This window comes from Arvicanthis niloticus, chromosome 13 (assembly GCF_011762505.2).
Source record: "Arvicanthis niloticus isolate mArvNil1 chromosome 13, mArvNil1.pat.X, whole genome shotgun sequence".
Lineage (NCBI taxonomy): Eukaryota > Metazoa > Chordata > Mammalia > Rodentia > Muridae > Arvicanthis > Arvicanthis niloticus.
Window position 1 is genome coordinate 75,046,544 of NC_047670.1, and position 18,578 is coordinate 75,065,121.

At 48.0% G+C, this 18,578-nt stretch overlaps 1 protein-coding gene across 3 annotated transcripts in view; it reads left to right on the forward strand.

Moving 5' to 3' along the window:
- Slc4a8 (solute carrier family 4 member 8) overlaps positions 1-17,969 on the forward strand; it is a 65,642-nt gene extending 47,673 nt beyond the window's left edge. For all 3 annotated transcript variants that reach the window (XM_076912113.1, XM_034516702.2, XM_076912112.1), the window contains 8 exons: positions 1,092-1,253; positions 2,062-2,313; positions 4,197-4,265; positions 5,336-5,509; positions 6,371-6,502; positions 8,416-8,507; positions 9,700-9,795; positions 10,935-17,969. In XM_076912113.1, the coding sequence (XP_076768228.1) occupies positions 1,092-1,253; positions 2,062-2,313; positions 4,197-4,265; positions 5,336-5,509; positions 6,371-6,502; positions 8,416-8,507; positions 9,700-9,795; positions 10,935-10,947 (990 nt within the window). In that variant the 3' untranslated portion in view covers positions 10,948-17,969. The remainder of the gene's footprint in view (positions 1-1,091; positions 1,254-2,061; positions 2,314-4,196; positions 4,266-5,335; positions 5,510-6,370; positions 6,503-8,415; positions 8,508-9,699; positions 9,796-10,934) is intronic.
- The last annotated feature ends 609 nt before the right edge of the window (positions 17,970-18,578 follow it).

The following is an 18,578-nucleotide window of genomic DNA, read 5'->3' on the forward strand; positions in this document are numbered from 1 at the left end:
GCTCCCAGGGCTCAGATACTCCATACTAGAAAGGAAATGCTGTATTTGCATGCACCCTGTTTGCGAGCTCCTCTATGCTTTAAACTATGTCTAGACTGCTTATAATACCTAGAGCAGTGTAAACGGTGTCACACTTCAGTGTGTGCAGAACAGTGATGACATCTGTATGTGTCTAACAGAGGCGTCTCCCCCAGAATCGTTAGTCTTCAGTTTGTGGATTTGGCTATGACCACTTACGATATTGTTAGTGCTTTAGTATGTTTGTGTTGGTCTGAGAGCGGAACTACACCCAGAATACTTTTACTACAGAAACATAAGCTCTAAAGCTTTTAGAATTTATTTAACCCATTCAAAATCCAGGACTTGCCAGTGTTACTGAAGAGGTTTTGAACCCAAGTATTGTAACTGATGTGTCAGCAAGATGCAGCAGTCTCTCCTGAGTTGGGGTCATTCGGGTGATGGACTTTTATCCCCCAGCACCACACGTGTGTTTTCTCTAGAGTGCGCCAAGGGCGGGGACAGTAGTTTGAGCAAATGGCCTATAAAGTCACTGAGGAAAGAGGGTCCCGATCAGACAGTTCCCTAAGCTTTGGGCCTCCTGAGGCCTCCAGTTCCTGGGCTCCTGTTTCACCACTGATGAGAGGGGTTCATGGGACAACCTACTCTCAGCCCAAGAAATCTTAGTCTGTCTGCCTTTCCTCTCTACTCCAGTCACAGGCTATGTGGCTCTAGGTGAGGGTTGGCGAGGGTCATCTGTATTATTTAGTCTTTGGAAGGCAATTTTTGACAACAGGTTAGTTACTAATTATGCTTTACTTGCACTGAGGCTGAGATAAAGTTGGGAATAAACGGAAGACAGTGAGGATTGACACGTGTTCCACAGGCAGCTGATAAGTGGGAAGTGACTGCCAAAGGGGACCTGGCAAAAAGGTCAAGACGTCCTGAAGGGCCGCTAAAGCTCGTGTTTTGTTTTTCTATAAGCCTTTTCTTCAAAGGAGAACAAAAAGACAAGTGGAACAGTGCGCAGTGTGGTTTGGCTTGTGTTCATTTCCAGAGTTAAGATACAGAAACCATGCTTGTTTCTCTCGTAGCCAACGAGGGATGATCGAGGGTGGTTTATTAACCCCATTGGCCCCAACCCCTGGTGGACCGTGATAGCTGCAGCTATCCCAGCTCTCCTGTGCACAATCCTGATCTTCATGGACCAGCAGATCACCGCTGTCATCATTAACAGGAAGGAACACAAGCTCAAGGTGACCAGGGCCTCTGACTTGGGAGACTGAGGTAGCAGCCGGTTAATGTTTTATATCAGGATAAGCCCATCTGTACCAGGAACTGTTGAGAAGAATAAAGTCTCAGAAGGGCTTTTCATTGCTTGCCCATTAGTAACAAAGGTTGGTTGGAGGTGAGACTGGAGTGGAGCCTGGTGCTAAGGTGTGGGAGGAGCTTGCACTCTTACTTTCCTCTCAAGCTATGCTTCAGTGGGTGGCAGAGGCCCTTCCGGTCCCTAAATAGTTATGGTTCTGAATCAACAGCTATACAGCTTTTCCTCCTGAGGTTTGGCTCAGAGCCGTGAACCTGTTTCCCGGAGGCAGGGATTGTCCACTCTAGGTTTCATCATGTGGCTTCAGAAACGGATCCTGAGCTTACAGGTCACTCTGACTGTTAGTGAGGTGCTGTGTGCCTTCATCTCGGTGGCGAGGCTGCGTGGTGGTCAGGAACTCAGCAGAAACATCTGTCTGTACCATCTGAAATGGCCAAGATGTGGCTTCCTTCTGGTTCTCTTCCAGAGAAGGCTGACTGGAGTGTGTGAGATTCACGCAGAGAAGCTGGAGGCCACTGGATAAAGACTAGATATTGGCATATATAGGACAAGCTAAAATTTCTGTTTTTCTTCTGTTTCCTCCTATCTGGGAGGGCTGTAAGAATTCTCTGGACACTCTCCTCCTCATCTCCCCTCATACCCCCTCATACCCACTATAGCTGTGAGCCCGAAGCCTTTAGCTTAGTGTTAAATGCCCTACTTCAGCCTTCTGACTGCAGGTGACTGTCTCCCCACAGAAAGGCTGTGGCTACCATCTGGACCTGCTCATGGTGGCTGTCATGCTGGGAGTTTGCTCCGTCATGGGCCTGCCTTGGTTTGTGGCTGCGACCGTCCTGTCCATCACACATGTGAATAGCCTCAAGCTGGAATCCGAATGCTCTGCTCCGGGGGAGCAGCCTAAGTTCTTGGGCATCCGAGAACAGAGAGTCACGGGGCTTATGATCTTCGTGCTGATGGGCTGCTCCGTCTTCATGACAGCTGTCTTAAAGGTATTCCTTCATTAGCATGGCAAGCAGACACGAGGGGCTCTGGCAGGAGCGCAGTGGCTCTCATAGATCTACAGATGCCTGCCCTAGAGGAAGCTGTTCTTGTGGACAGATAAATGTGATTAAGAAAATGAGAGTGGTAATAACAGAACATGATAAGCGATCTGAAGGACCGCCCACCCTGCCGGTTTCCTTGCTCACAGTGGCCCCCTTTATGCTGGAGGTCCACCCGGGCCTTCTACGTGCAAAGCAGGCAGTGTAGGGCTGAGCTCTGCCCCAGCCCTTCTTACCCAGGGATTTTGTTTTTGAGACAGTCTTATTTGGTTCTGGCTGGCTTAAAACTCATAAGTGACTAGGCTGGCTTTGAACCATTGACAACCATACTGTCTCCACGTCTTGATTGTTAGGATCATAAATATTTTCTGGTTTGGTTTTGGTTGTGTGATAAAGACCATGACCAAAAGGAGCCTGGGAGGAAAGGGTTACTTCACCTTGTACTTTCAGGTAAGGGTCCATCTTGAAGAAAAGTCAGGGCAGGTGTCGGGCAGGCTCACAACTCACACCCGCTCAGCTAACTTTGTTATACAGTGCAGGCCCACCTGCCCAGGGAGGGTGCTGCCCAGGAAGCTGGGAGCTCCCACATTCATCAAGATGGTGTTCCACAGACAGTTCTTAACTGAAGCTTCTGCTTTTCAGGTGACTCCTAAGTTGGGTCACATTGATAATGAAGTATCAGCAGCACAAACGCCGTCCAACAGTACTGCAAACCTGTCACCAAACGGAAATGTCTAGTCACTCTAGAGTCTGGGCAACAGAGTCCAGTGTGGCCTTTCAAACTCTGAGGAAGGTTGTTGTCCTTTAGCCCCAGGATGGAGCAGGCTGAGAGGCCTGTAGGGTGCTACGGAGCAGGCTGAGGGCAGGCCTGTGGGTGCTACAGAGCAGCGCCAGGCTCCGGGTTGGGTCCTCAACTGTAGCAGCCAGGCAGCTGGTGCAGGTGGATGGAGACAGGAAGATCAGAAATCAAAGGCCATCCTCTGGACCTGCTGTACTCAGCGAGTTCAAGGCCAGCCTTGGGAACAGACAACAGAAATGGGTTCAGTCTTGAGCTGTGACCCTCGCCCGCCTTGGCTTCAGAGGGCTGTTTCTCTAGCTCACACTTGCGTGAAGATTTTCTCTAAGTTGAACAGATGTGACAGAAAAGTCATGTTCACATGCCGTGTGGACACTTTAAAAAGCACAGTATAACAACATGTTCTCAACTCACTTCCTCTCTGCTGCCCTCAAGTCTTAGGTCAGAAAACATGAATTTATATTTAGTCTGTGTCAAAATACAGAGTTCCTGAAGAAGTGATGATTATAGAAAGATTTAAATTACATCTGTGAAGTCTATATGCACGTGTGTGTGCATGTGACCAGGAATGTGTACGTGTGCATGCACACAGGACCACAAGTGTATGCATGTGCATGCACAGATGGGTGTGAGTGTGTGTGTGTCTCCATCTGTCCACTTAAAATCTAGGGAGGAGACATGAGGCCTGTGACTTACCTTATAGGTAATAGTTCCATTTTAGAACAAAATGATTTTGGTGTTACCACCGCATGCTGTTATTCCATACTAACTGAAGGAGAGGCAGTGGAAACAAAAACAATGTTTATGAGACTCTGTGGCTTTGTTTCATTTTTGGAATTAACCATTAATATAGATGGGACATGGTGGTGCCCACCTTTAGTCCCAGCACTCAGGAGGCAGAGGTGGTTCATGAGTTCAAGACAAGCCTGGTCTATAGTAAGTTCAAAGCAAGAATTGCTAGAACTTCCGTGTCAATATTGCTAGACTTCAGCGCTGCCAGGCTGCCACAGCTCTTGCCTTGTGCCTTTCTCCACAGTTTATCCCGATGCCAGTGCTCTACGGAGTTTTTCTCTACATGGGAGTCTCTTCTCTACACGGAATCCAGGTATTGTGTGGTTCGACCACAGACACGTCTCTTACTCTGCGTTCACTTGTCCTGACCAGGGAGGCACAACCAGTTCCTGAGAAATTAGTTCCCAGTCTTGCCATTTGTGCAAGGAATGTCTTTCAGATATGAGGTACAAAATATGGTCATGTTGGAACAAGAGTATTGGCTTCCAGAATGGCTTGGCTTGATGTCATAGCTCCAGTCACTTTTAATCACTGGTTATTTGGTATTAAACTCGGGGTGCTTTGCCAAATTCCTATAGACCTGAACCTGAAATATTAGTCAGTAACCAAAGACGTAAACTGGGGCCATCGAAATGGCTCTGCAGGAAAGGAGCTTAGAACCAAGTCTGACAACCTGAGTTCTGTCCTTGGGAACCTAAGGTGGAAGAAGAGAACCAGCTGGGACATGTAGTCCTCCGCCCTCCACACACATGCCATGGTGGGGTGTGTGTGTTAGTGAAATGGGTGTGAGAGGCACATGTGCTTCAGCATGTTGCAGTCCACGAACAACTTTGTGGAGTTGTTTTTCAACATCTACCCTTGTGTGGACCCTGGGATTTGAACTCGGGTCATCAGGCTTGTACAGCAGCAAGCTTCTACCCCTGAGCCATATCTCTGGCTCCAGCCCACCATAATTCCTCTATCCAGAATTTTAAGAGGTCTCATATTATGTCAATATACTTATCCCTCACATTCTTTAAAGAACGAGCACGAGAGTTGGGGTTTGGGGACTTAGGGATTTGGGGGGATTGGATTTGTTGAAACAGTGTCTTATTCTGTAGCTTAGTTTGGTTTGGAACCCGTTGTGTAGCCCAGGCTTCCCTCAAACGCTTGGCGAGTCTTTTGCCTTAGCCTATCTGTAATTACTGGTAGTTTCACTAAGTCTTCTGACTTCTATTTACTGACCTGACCAACACTGCCTGTTGTCTCAGTGACTCGGTTTCCATTTCTCTTCAGTAGAACAGTATTGGCTGCTCTTGGGCAGGCCGTATGCTGCTATGTCTGGGCTTAAGGAGGTGTCCAGCCTGAGACCGCCCAGACACCAGAGCTATTTCTTCCTTCCAGTTCTTCGACCGTCTGAAGCTTTTCGGGATGCCTGCAAAACACCAGCCAGATTTCATCTACCTGCGGCACGTGCCCCTGCGCAAAGTGCACCTCTTCACTCTTGTCCAGCTCACCTGCCTCGTCCTGCTCTGGGTCATCAAGGCATCACCGGCTGCCATTGTTTTCCCAATGATGGTAAGGTCTGGCTCCCCATTCCCCCAACCCCTGAGATAGGCTTTTTCTGTGGAACCCTGGGTGGCCTGGAATTTGCTATGTAAGTAAACCAGGCTGGCCTCGAGCTCACAGAGATTCATCTGCCTTTACCTCCTGAGTGCTGAGATTATAGGCGTGCAGCCTGGCTGCTAAGTGTGGATTATATTAATAATTAGCAATGCTATTTTTGAAGATGTTGTAAACTGTGTGCAGCAAAAGCTCCCGTGTTCGCCAGTTTTAAGGGTATGCATCAGTGGGATAAGAACACTGCTGTGGGGCCAACAGCACCATCCATTTCTAAACCTTTATCCTGCAAAACAAACTCCAGACTCATTGACCTGCCCCTTGTCATTCTCCCTTCCCACAAACCGGCAGGCAACCACAGTTTGGCGTTGTCTCTGTGGCCCCGGTTACCCTGGGTGCGTCACTTGACATCGGGTTCTTCCCATTGCCCACATTGTCTCGAGGCAGATGCTCCTTAAGTTTGAAAAGTGGATATTCTGCTGATTTGTATGATTGACGAAATGTCAGTTCCTGTTGACCTGATGCCATCGCTGACCTCCATAGGCACCAGGCATACACATAGTATACACATATGCATACGTACATATGAAATAACAGACTTTTTAAAATGTATGGAAACAGAAAAATAAATAATGTAATATGTGAATAATGTGGAAAGCCTTTGTGCTGGGTGCGGAGTCTAGTGACACACAGTAAGCGACCACCGTTGTGTTCCTCACGAGCCCAGTTTTGCTTGGAATGTCCCAGACTTCTCTGAAAATCATTTTGCTGTTGCTCTGTGGGGGAAGCTCACCCTTTAACCTGCCTCCTTCTCATCAGGTCCTGGCCTTGGTCTTTGTCAGGAAAGTCATGGATCTCTGCTTCTCCAAGCGGGAGCTGAGCTGGCTGGATGACCTCATGCCCGAGAGCAAAAAGAAGAAGCTGGACGATGCAAAGAAGAAGGAGGAAGAGGTAGTCTGGTCTCGCTCCTGACAGAGAGGAGAGTGAGGGCAGGCCGGGTGGGGGGACGGTGGCATGTCTGGGATCCCGAGGGCCACACTGAGGGGGGCTGCCTTTCTCAGGAAGATCTGACTTGGTGAGTATGTAAAACCCATCATTTCTGAGAGACTTGGTTGTGTTTCTGTCGCAGACAGTGCCATGGCTGGCTCCTCACACAGAGTCCTTCACTGTCCTCAGCAGTTGGCACCCTGCCATCTACACAGTGGACTGTGAGCCCACGGCCTGAGCATGTACAGAAAGGCCAAAATTGAAAGGGCTAGGAGTGTCTCGAGGCAGCTGCTGCCCAAAGGGCAGCCCGCCAGCTCTGTCAGCACTGGCTGGTTTTGCATCAACCTGATAAAACCCTTTCGTCCCCAACTTGCTTTTTGATCATCATGTTTCATCACCATGATAGGCACTTCTCTCCCTCCCCCCTCTCTGTCACTTCTTTTCTCTTTCTTTCTTTCTTTCTTTCTTTCTTTCTTTCTTTCTTTCTTTCTTTTTTCTTTCCCACTGCCAGCTCTGGCTTGGAAGGAACCTTGTCACTCAGCAGACACTGCCATCTTTTTCAACTAGAAGTTAAAATAAAATTTTTCAAATGTCTTGAATTTATTTTTTTTTAACTTGAAAATTTTAAATACAAAAGCAATGGAATAAGTTGTGTTCCTCCCGCCTGTGTTGTCACTGTCCCTGGCTGAGACTTTTTTTTTCATTTATCAAATTGACAACAAAGCTGAAATTGGTAAGAACTAGCCCTTTAACGTGGTGGTTGGGACGGGCTGCACATGTACTGAACGTGCTGGTGTGGACTGGAGACAACTCCTTAGAGAACAGAAATCGCCACATGCCAGGACTGGTTTATAGCACAGGCTGCCTGGAGCTCACCGTGTGGCTTAGCAGGCCACCACCATCCTCCTGTCTTTACTTCCTTGCACCAGGAGTACAGGGGTGCTGCCCTGCTTGGCTGTTTATGTGAGCCTGGTAATCTGAATCAGGTCCTCACGAATGCCAGAAGCTCTGCACCTCACCCACCATCCTAGACTCCCCGTTACTATCTCAACAACTTGTTTGTTTGAATCAGAATATAACAGAGGACCAGACCTCCTTATAACTGGCTGACTCCTCTTTAGGTAACCTTAGGGTATTCTCAGTCTCTCTCTCTCTCTCTCTCTCTCTCTCTCTCTCTAAGAAACTGAGCCTCTGACCACAGGGTCTCCTCCTCCTCAGGCAGTCCTACCTTTCTTTTCTGGCAACACTGACATGGTCTTGTGTCCTGTGTCCCTGTAACTGGTCGTTGGCTCTAAGGGCGCCCTCACATTTGGGTTCTTACTGTTTGTCAGTGCTGTTCCATTCTGTTATTTGATGGCCTCACATTTTATGAGGCTTCGAGCCCATGAAGGGACCTAATTATATGTGTGGGAATGAAAACTGCCTGCCGCCTTGGTGGTAAAAACTAGGTGGGAAGACCCTCGATTTACTTGGTACAAGATATAATTGTAAGCCAGGGTGCAGTAAAGACACTACCAAAATGGCGACTCTGAGGAGGCCATAGCACAGAGGAAAGGCAGCATCCTGGACATGGCCAGAGCCATCTGTGAGGGAAGCAATGGGATTGGGGACGGGACAGGGAATCCTCACTGTTATACAGAACAGGTGTCTGGGTGGGGGAGGGAAGACTGGGATCTGGCATCTACAGGTGTACCCACTGGAAATGGCCTTCTCTGGCAGGTTGGGGTGTAGTTTGCAGGTTCCCAGAAATGCTGGCTATGGGCTTTTAGCAAGCCTTGTTTGTATAGTCCAGCTTGAGCTGAGCCAAGACTTGTTTCTGGACACATGGAGAGAAGTTTCCTTTTGACCTGACTATGATGCTTCCCCCTTTCTTCCAGGAGGCTGAGAAGATGTTGGACATTGGGGCTGATAAGTTCCCCCTTGAAAGCCGCAAGTTGCTAAATAGTCCTGGCAAGAACAACAGCTTCAGGTAAAGCTCCTGGGTCTCTGAGCTGCTAGGGCCCCTGCGACACACAGCCCTGAGGAGCAGTGCAGCCGTGTCAGCCGGTGTACTCGCCGTGCCACAGTGTCTGGGAGCCAGTGTCCCCAGTGTCTGGTCCCATGTCAGGGTGTACAGGGGGTCTGCCTTTGTCCCCATCCACGTCCTTCTGTTACAGCTAGCTAATGTGCCAGGGTCACAGCACGGCTAACACGCTGTCAGGCTCAGACGGGATCTCTCCACTTCTCGACCTCAGGTTGTTCTTTTCCACTTTCTTAAGTCTAAGATGGTGAGAAGTTCATCTCCACAAGTTCTCAGCCTGGTGGCATGGATGCCTGCACCAGGCTTGCCTCTGGGGACAGGCAGGGAGGTTACTCCCATAGGGGTTTTATAGCATTTTAATTCAGGGAACCAAGGAGATGCTGACCTCGAAGCCCAGGCAGGCCCCATTCTCTACCAGGCCTGCTGCTCACCACAAAGCACAGGGTCTGGATACCCTGTGAGTGGTTCAGTCCTGTGTGTGGTGTCTGCTGGGAGGCGCTATACCCAGGCTGAAGAAGCCTAGATGTGAGGAGAGCCTGGTAATCGATCGTGGGGAGTTAGCTGTTGAATTATGAGACTGGGTGTGGTTTATACCGTGGATAAATCAGGAAGTCTTTTCTGTGGTCTCTGAGAAGGTATCTGTGCTGTTTTAGAACTTTTGACATCTCTGGCAGCGAAGCAGGACCAACTCCATTTCCTGTGGGTGCTGTCTCTCTGCATTTCAGGAGACCATTGGCCCATAGATGGCTCTGGAGTTTTCCGGGACCAAGGATCCTGGTTGGAATCTGACACTGCTGCTGATTGAGATTTGATGGGCACTTAGCCCCTTCAAAATGAGGGTTATGATCAGCCTCCTTTGCTAGGAGTGTTTTAAGCTAATAGACCATGAAATTCTTTTGTAAATTATAAAGAGATTTGGTTATATAAATGAGGATGTGATCCTGCCACGCCGCAGATTGGCACCAGCGTCCCTGGGAAGTTCGCCACGACCTAGGGCATGGGCCAGCCTACAGAGCTGCTCACAGGCTACCTTGCCACATCAGAGCTGGGCCCTTCCCCCTCTGGCCCCTCCCCCTTTGGCGGGGCAGTGTTACAGCCTTTCACGTGTGTTTGACATTCACTGCCTGAGCTTTGATTTCAGATGTGACCCTTCTGAGATCAATATATCAGATGAAATGCTTAAGACCACGGTCTGGAAGGCTCTCAGCATAAATTCTGGAAATACAAAAGAAAAAAGGTAAGGAGATCTCTGAATCCTCTTTATCTTCTCTCTGGATCCTCTTTATCTTCTCTCTGGATCCTCTTTATCTTCTCTCTGGATCCTCTTTATCTTCTTCCATCTTTTGAAAATGGCCATACTGTTAAGGTAAAATGTGTGTCGCTTGACAAATTGAATTTGTCTGGTAAGTAACAGAACTATTGCTAACCGTGCAGTAAGACAAAAATAAAAAGTTTCCAGATATTTGGAGACAGGCTGTTCTGAGCGACCCTTACGCTGGTCCCAAGGGCAGGCTATAATTATTTTGGAATGTAAATTTGCTTTCCCCTTTAGTCCCTTTAATCCCACTTGGAGGAAGTTTCTCATTTCAGAATCTAAACATTGTCTCTGGTTACTGCAACAACACAAACTGGAAAATTGCTAAAAACCTGGAGCAATAGTGTTAACACTAACAAACAGTATGATGGTATTGGCCCAGACTTTAACCTGCTTAGCTTAGATTCTGAAAAGAGAATTTTGCTAAACATGACAGTTTTCTTATTCTGCAAAGAAATTTCTCTATATAAATTAATAATACCATAGGTCAGTTATAATCAGATTATTAAAGAAAATTGGAGGTGTCTTTGCCGACATTAAGGAATGCAATGTATATGTTACTGATTTTAGCCCAAACACCACTTATATTTAAATCATCAGATAAGTAAAGGCAAAAATCCAAAGCCTTGATACTGATAACAGTTTGGTGTTAAAAATAAGCAAGCCAGCAACCAGGAAAGCTGGCCCACCCTGCTTTTATTTCTGCACATAACCTGGGATATTGCTGCTCCCGGTATTCAGCTTGGCTGCAGAATGGGGGTACTAATGAGGTGGTTTCAGGAGCACACTGCTTCTCAGTCATGGCTGCCAGCACATAGTGTGGCAGCTTCTTCACTGAATAGGTTAAAACAGATCTGAGTGGAACATGCATGAAACACAGAATCTTGTTTCTCTCAGAGGAAACTCCAGGCAGCTGTGGGAATGTACAACACGTGTGGTTATTTTTAGTTGAGAACTAGTGTACTTGAAAATGAACTTAAAATGCAGCCAGATCCAAGTTGAGGCAGCATCTTCAGTGTTGATCGAGCACTTTGTCTCACTGTGGTACTGTTGTTTCCCAGCCCCTTCAATTGAGAGTCTCTGCTGGGTGGAAGATTTGGGCCATGAGGTACCTTGGAGGTGTTCTGGGTTTTGAGAAAATGGTGAGTCTCTCTGGGAAGAAGCTGAGCTGAGTCTGGCCCTGTTCTTGGTCATCTCAAAGCCATGCCACATGGAAGCATTCAGTCACTCCCAGTGTGCGTTTTGGAGGACATCCAGCTACCTGCATACCAGCAGCCAGGCACCAGCCGGGCCACCACTGTGGGGCCACCACCTGCTGCCTCTTTTCTCTTCCTTCTTTCTCTTCAGAGCTGCCACCATTAAAGAGCCAGCTTCCATTTTCAGACATTCTGATACTCTGCTGGCCTGGTAAGCCACATGAGTCCATTCTGTCATGGAGGATTCCTTCCTGTGGTCCCTCTTCTGAGATAGCCTGGAGTAGTGGCAGGGGCAGGACAAAGGCAGGCTTGCAACCAGCCTGTGCTTCAGTTTCCTTTGTGCTTGGGAAGGGGATGTTGGACAGACACTATATGTAGCAGGTCTGTTACCTGAGCTCTACCATCTAGACATCAACTACCACAGCAAGCTGCCTCTGGCCTGGGATCACCTGTGTCGCCTCCAGAAGCAGTCAGCATAACATCATGAGACCTTGGGTCACCTGTATCACCCTCCATAGGGGACAGCATGAGAGCAGGAGTTTAGCTGATTTCAGGAAGGGCCCAGGGAAGCCAGCAGTGATAGAAGTATGATCCTCTTTCCTTGGAGCTGGAGAAAGGAGCCTGACTTGCTATGGAAGGACTTACTTTAGACTCCAGGCCTCAAGATTTGTTCCAGGTCTGTTGTGTAGCTGTCTGGGAAAGACTTGCTGCCAACTGTTTGTAGGCAGGAAGGTGGATCTGGGTTGTCACGGCTGTCCTCTGTGGACTGTTTGACATGCTGCTGCCATCTCTCACCCGAGTGCTCATGAATGTCCCTCAGCTGCCTTCGTGGAGAACACCATCGTCATCAGCTCAGTGGACCAAACCGCCATCAGCCAAGAGGCTTCCTCAACATGGAGTTCTTTTGTTGACGGAAGTTCTGGCTCTGCTGTAAAAGCCATGAAGAAATGAACTGTAAGTGGTGAAGTCAATTTGGATACGTAGTTTAAAAGTATGTGTATGATTTTTCTATGTTCCAAAACTATCATCGTTTTTTTTGGCCCAAGCACTTAGAGACCTCCCCTTCCTTTGTGCACAGAATGTGACTAGTGATTGGCTCTGCTGTTGTCCACCTGGGACAGCCTCTGTACAGAGACCACACACACACACACAGTGTGCTGTCCTCCTTTCCTGGGTGAAGAAGCGCTACATCATTTGGTCATAGTTTGCTCCCCTCGGACTCTGAGGCATCTAGTCTTTCTCTGAAGGCTTCCGGTGTCCAGGGCCACCCCATGTTGCCAGTTCCTACCTGTCAGGACCACTGCCATTTTGATGCAGAGATGATCAAGATATTTGACAATTGGTACAGGACAGACACGAGCCACATAGGGCTGGTGTCTTCTGAAAATACTAGGCATTGCTGTTCAGGGCCTGTGGGATGAATGTGACCCTGCTTTCAAATCCCAAAATGGCCTCTGGAATGTGGGTAAGGTTCCTGGTTTGTCTGCTCTTCACTCATGAGAGACCTGTGTTCCATCTCAGCAACTGCCCTGGCTTGCTCTCAGGTAGTTCATACTGGAGCAGGCAGGTTTCTTAGAAATCGGTGGGCATTAAAGTCTCTGTGAGCCAAGTTTCCCAAGCATATTACTTGAGGACAGATCTAATAAGTCTAGCCCTTGCCCACCTCGGATTCAGGGCCAGCCTGTCATGGGAAGGTTTTGGATACCTTCCCGGCCCTCCGGATACTTCCTGGAACGTGAGTCTTTTTTCACGGCTTGTATTCTCTGGGAACATCCTCTTCTCTTCCCCGACTTTTTTCCTTCTATTTTCCTGCTGCCTTCTCTGTAGGGAAGTTGGTGGCTGCTTCACCCTGCCCTAGCCTCAGTGCATCTGAGAGACATGTAACAGTGAGGAGCCTGTCGTGTGAGGGAGCCAGTGGCTTTGTCACTGAAACTGAGCTATGCCCTGGGCTGAGGGTGGAGGCTGCCCTAGCTAGCTCTGAACAATGCAGTTGTGGGGCCTCAGGCCCACATTTGCTGTGGTCATCGCTTCTATGACAAGAGTCGCTCTTAGACACGTCTTGAATGTGGCAAGCTAATATTATGACAAGCTGGTAATGTCAGCTGGTGATGTGAACGGAGTCAGGGGCTGGGATTCACGGACATGTTAAGTGAAGCCATGGCTCTGAGGGAAAGATGGAGGGCTCCAAAGTGGCCAGTTGCTCCAGAGAAAGGTGAAGAGCTGGAGAGACGTGATGTGTAATTGCCAAGTGTGTTTGCTTGCATGACACACACAACTCGGGAAGCTTTGTCAGGAGGCTCAGGGCTTTTCCACGCCCAGCCCCAGGCTGGATCTCCTTATTCATGAAAACCTGCCTTCCTGATAGAAAGTAAACCATCTCTCTCCAAAAGACTGTGAACAGTTGTGGTTTCTCATTGTTGGTAATGGAGCAGACTTTTAAATTACTCATAAATGTCGGATAAAAATGTGGTATTCACTAACTTCCCAGCCTGCCCAGACTCTAGAGAGCCTGTGGTTTACGATCATCCAGAAAATGAGAGTTCCTAATTCCACTTTTCCTCTACCTGACCAGCTCTCCCGACTTCCTCCTCGGTGGAAAGGCAGGGGCTCTCCTCGTGTCCTGTGTAGTGACTGCAGTGTCTGTCCCGTATTGCCACTTGTCCTGGGAGTGCTTTAGTTTGTAATCTGTGGCAGAGACACTGTCTCCTGTGTGTCTCCTGCCACTTTACTGCTGCCCCTGAAGAGCTTTGAGAGAGCAATGCACCTCCTCCTAGGACTTTTAATTTTAACGTAACTCAGTTGTATGGGTGTTTCACCTACACATATGTCTGCACCACATGTACCCTGGGCTTCAGGAGATCGGAAGCATTAAGATCCTCCTGGAACTGGAGTTACAGGCAGTTGTGAGCTTCCATGTGGGTGTTGCTGGTCTTTGCTACTTTGTGGGTTCTTATTTTCTCACCCTTTGCTCCTTCTCCCAGTTTCACCCCCTGACCCTAGATAGCACAGAAATGAGGATGGGGGGTGGGGGGAGAGATCCCTGAATCTAAATTCCTTTGATTTCTTCTTTGAGCATGACTAAGAAACCACAACCAATCCCCTCCCTCCCCCCCCCCCAAAAAAAAACTGACCAACAACCACCCACCCTGCCTTTCAGGGGGCCTAGCATTTATAGACCCTTTGAAAAGTTTCTGGAATTTCAAACATGACACAATTGCAGAAACTGTCTGCAGCTGGCAAAACCATGCCAGCTAGAGCACGAGACAAATCATAGTCGGCTGCGATGGACAGATGGACAGTCCGGGACAGTCCGAAACAGCCCGACATCCCCACACCTGGGGAATAAAATAACATTCTTATAATATTTCTGTTTTTTAAAGAAACCAAAATTCCAGAGTTCTTACTACGTTTCCCCACTTCTGTTTTTAAGTCATTAATTGTGCTGTGTGTATCGGGAAATTATAAACGGACGTTTTCAAGGAACTGAGAGTTCGGGTCCCCTGCAGGGGACCAATAGCAGCTGATCAATCCTATCACACATTTTATTAATTTGCATCTCTTTTTTTTACATTTACCATAACTTTAATTTCTCCTTTGAAGTTTTCATATATAATTCCCGGACACAATGAATCCTTGGGAAGTCAAACCATTCTTTCCCAAGATCACCCCCACAGTCTCTGCAGGCAAAGGATGTGAACTCTTGTGGTTATTCTGTAACACTGAAGTTTTGGAGATAAAGTAATGTTTATCTATGGCCAAGTCTAGAGCAGTGCTGCCTGCAGCAGCGTTAGATCTCTGATGCTGAGTCTCTGGAGACTTTTTGGTCTGCGTGTTACTGTTTGACTGAAACAGCTCACAATCTTTGCCTGGCCAGGAGCTAAGCTAGGACCCCAAGGCTGTTTCCCTGAATATCTCTCTCGGATCTGCATTCCTGAATCCAGTGGCTGCCTTTGCCGGAGTGCGTACACATTGCAGGAAGCCTGGGTGTCCTGTTTGATTCAGGAAAACCCTTGCCTTTAGAATGGCGGATTCAGTTTTCTGTTGTTAAGCATTGTCTTTCTCACAATCAACACACCGGGCATTTTGAGATCCGAGGCTTTTGGTTTGCTCACAGTCTCTTTGCATATGACCATATTTCCCGAAAATGAAGCAACAGGCATTTTGAGATCAGAGGCTTTAAACTCTAGCTTTACCTGTTATATTAGCATGGTACACATTAGAACCAATATTGGTCATATCCTTTATCCATTCTGCCATAGACAATGTTTGAGCCTTTAATAGTCTAATAACTTTTTTACATTCAGTTTTCAACTTTTCAACCACCAAGGTCTCTATCAACACCTGCCTTGCATCCGGATCTGATACAGCTTTGTTCACAGCTAAGACTAATCTTTGCAATCGGTGAAGGCTTCTTTAGAGCCTTGTATTATCTTTGTAAATGAGGTGGTCTTTTTCCTCGTCCCCTCAAATTTGTCCCAAGTTTTTAAAGCCATTATGAAATGGACCCTGTTCTTGTCTATCAGAACACTGCCCTGCACCCAGCAGCTGCAGAGCTGCCGGGGGTCGGTCCAGACAGTGACCGCTGGAGCTGCTGCCTGTGGAGAATGATGGGAAAATCACCACTGAGGGGATGAAGCAAGGCAAGCTCCAGCACCTTTGTGTTCTCCTTTAGTCTTTTGTACCTAAAATTCTCTAAAACAGTCACCACACAGACGGAAACTACATCGGGGTTATTGATTACATATTCTTCTTGAACTTTCACCTAACTCTACATTCCTCATCTGTCTTTCTCTCCACAAGTTCATTGTTACCCCAAAGCAATAATTCTCTTGTCATAGATTTACAAAGTTTAAGCAGACCAAGCCAAGAGCAGTACGTTTCTCCCTGGCTTAGCTCGTGACAGTCTTACTTACTAAGGAACAGGTCATCTGTCTTGCGTCTTATTTTTGAAGTTTTGGTCAGCTAGACTGGCCGGTCGTCTCTCTCTGTTCTAACATACACAATGAAATCACCTGCTCTTTGATCATGACCTTCCTTCTCACGGTGCACACGGACACCTGTGGCCACACCCCAGATCACAAGATCAAGGAACTTAGGCCCAACCTGGAATGAATGTCTTGTTTGATCATTAACTTGTCCCAAGTCTATTTTTCTTGGCCCTACAAGTCCCTGCTGGTAACACTGGGGGCTCAGTGGTCTCTGTTACTCGCCTGTGCAGCCCTTGCCATTCTGAGAATGGGCCACACTCGATTCTTGATTTGAACTTTAGACTTTATATCAACTACTCTTAACTTCTCAAAATTATTTAAATCAAACTTCCTAAAACTACTTTAAATCAGGAATTCCGTGACGTCGTTAATCCATCTAAACAGCATCATCTCGAGAATGTCCGTCTACCTGTTGATCTTCAGGACACTTGCTCACCCAGAGGTAGTCACACCAGGCTAGAGGCAGTGAGGGTCTCACCATGTCACGTGCATGAGGGATACAGCAACGACAAGCATGAGAAGGCTCATCAGTAGCAAGAAGCAGCTCTGGGGCGAACGAAGTCCCCGGGGCTGCGCATCTCCAGGGCTCCCCATTGCAGCCGAGCAAAACTGTGGGCAGTCTTCAGGGAGCTCGCTTGCCCACTGTGGCTCCCCCTGCATGGCCTTCACCATCCCTTGGAGGAGGGAATCCTAATCAGAGCTCCCAGGTCAGCCGCTGCTGGTGCTCTCAAAAGGGACTGAGTTGGGAAGTGAGCATTAAGCTTTCATGCTTTCATTGGTCTCCATTCACTGTAAACAGGAAAACACATCCAGAGGCCAAATAGAGGCAAATTTTCTACTGTTGCTATAAAGGACTCTTGGTGTCTGCCTCCAACAGCCTTGTTTTTGTGAGGCAGGGTCTCGCTGTGTAGAGCCAGCCTTGACCTGTGGCAACCCAACCTTGACCTGGCCTCCCAACCGCTGGGCTGAGGGCATGCGACCACACCCAGCTTTGCCCGTGGTCTCTCTTAGGCTGACTTAGCTCTTATTCAGCACCTTTTCTTTGTGGCCAGAAAGGATAATTTTCATAAGCAAAGGAGGTGTGAAGTAAGTAACACTGTTTGGAGCATGCGAGAGGAATGGAGTCTTTTCAGTAGCATTCAGGAATGAGTCGTCCACAGGCAGAAATTGTTTTAGGAAGGCTCTGTGCTCAGTAGGAATGGATTGGTTTGGGAGTCCTTCTGAAGAGAAAAGGAACAGAATCCTCTACCCCAGATCTAACTCACTCTGAGGATCTGTGGATACAGAGCTTTCCCCCTAAGTGGTGTTTCCTGAGAACAGGGAGGCCCGCCCTCCCTCACACCCACAATCCTTTCCTAAGCCCAGCAGCAGTCTTGGCTTGGGCATCGCTTAGAGGGTTTATGGGCGACTTCAGCATGCCCGGTTTTACTTGTGCTACAGTGCAAGCACCAGCCTGAGTGTGCAACCTCTCCTTTTCTGAAAGAAGCCAAGATTCTTCCTGTCCCTCCCTCGTCTCTCCTCTCTTGTCTCTGTCTGGTGATTAGAAGTGGCGAATGGTGTCTGGTGGGGAGGAGCGCAACCTTCCCATGGAAGGGGGCACCTTGAGGTGCTGGTGAGAGTCCCTCGTTTTCTGTGTTCTCCTCTCTAGTAGGTCTCAAGCAGAGACAGATATTTTTGTTTTAGAGATCCCAAAGTCTATATTTTTAGTGTAAGAAGTGTACCCTCTCCACACTTCATGGCATAAATAGAACTGGGAATAAAATGTGCAATTGTGATTACCCTGTAGCAGTGTGTGGTAGAAGCAAGGCCCCTCTCCTGTGTCTGTGACCCGGGGCGTGTCTCTGAGCCCTCTGCCTGCCCACACTCGTGTGTGCTCAGCTCTTTGGCTGACGAATAAAGCCTCTATTATAAACTGTTTGCTTCTGTGCTGATTTAGTCTTGAGTTCAGACTGTGGAGAAGAATCGGGAATATGGGCGAAACAGGGTGGGCGTCTGCCACAGACATGCAGGAGGTTTTTAGCTCCTGTGTGCCGGCCTCTCTGGTGCAGTCCTGAGCAGAGTCCTGGCTGAGCTGTGCACAGGCCACACGGGCCTCTCTCTTAGGGTCAGCAGGGAAAGGAAAGTGGCCATTTTGAAGATACTTTCAGGTTGTGGAGACCATTTGCCGATACCCAAGCGCTACCCATTGCCTCAAAATAAGGATATTAGAAGCTGGCCCTTTGAAGCTGGTTCTGGAAGAACGGGGGTGTACTTGATTAACTTTTAAACTTCACTGTTCAAGGGGAAGATGAATGTGACTGAGTAAGAACAGAGTCAGTGAGGGAGTGAAAGAAAATGGTACACGCGGAGCCAGGCAGCAGGACGCCTGACTGGAAGCACCCTGAGCCCAGTGGCCCAGGTAGACATTCAGAGATGTGAGCATCAGTTGTGCTGGGCCTGTCTTTGGCTGTTTTTCTAACCCCTCAGCTTCCTCATAGGGATACGTTCAGACTGCACCTAGTTCAAGTACAGGGGAAACTGC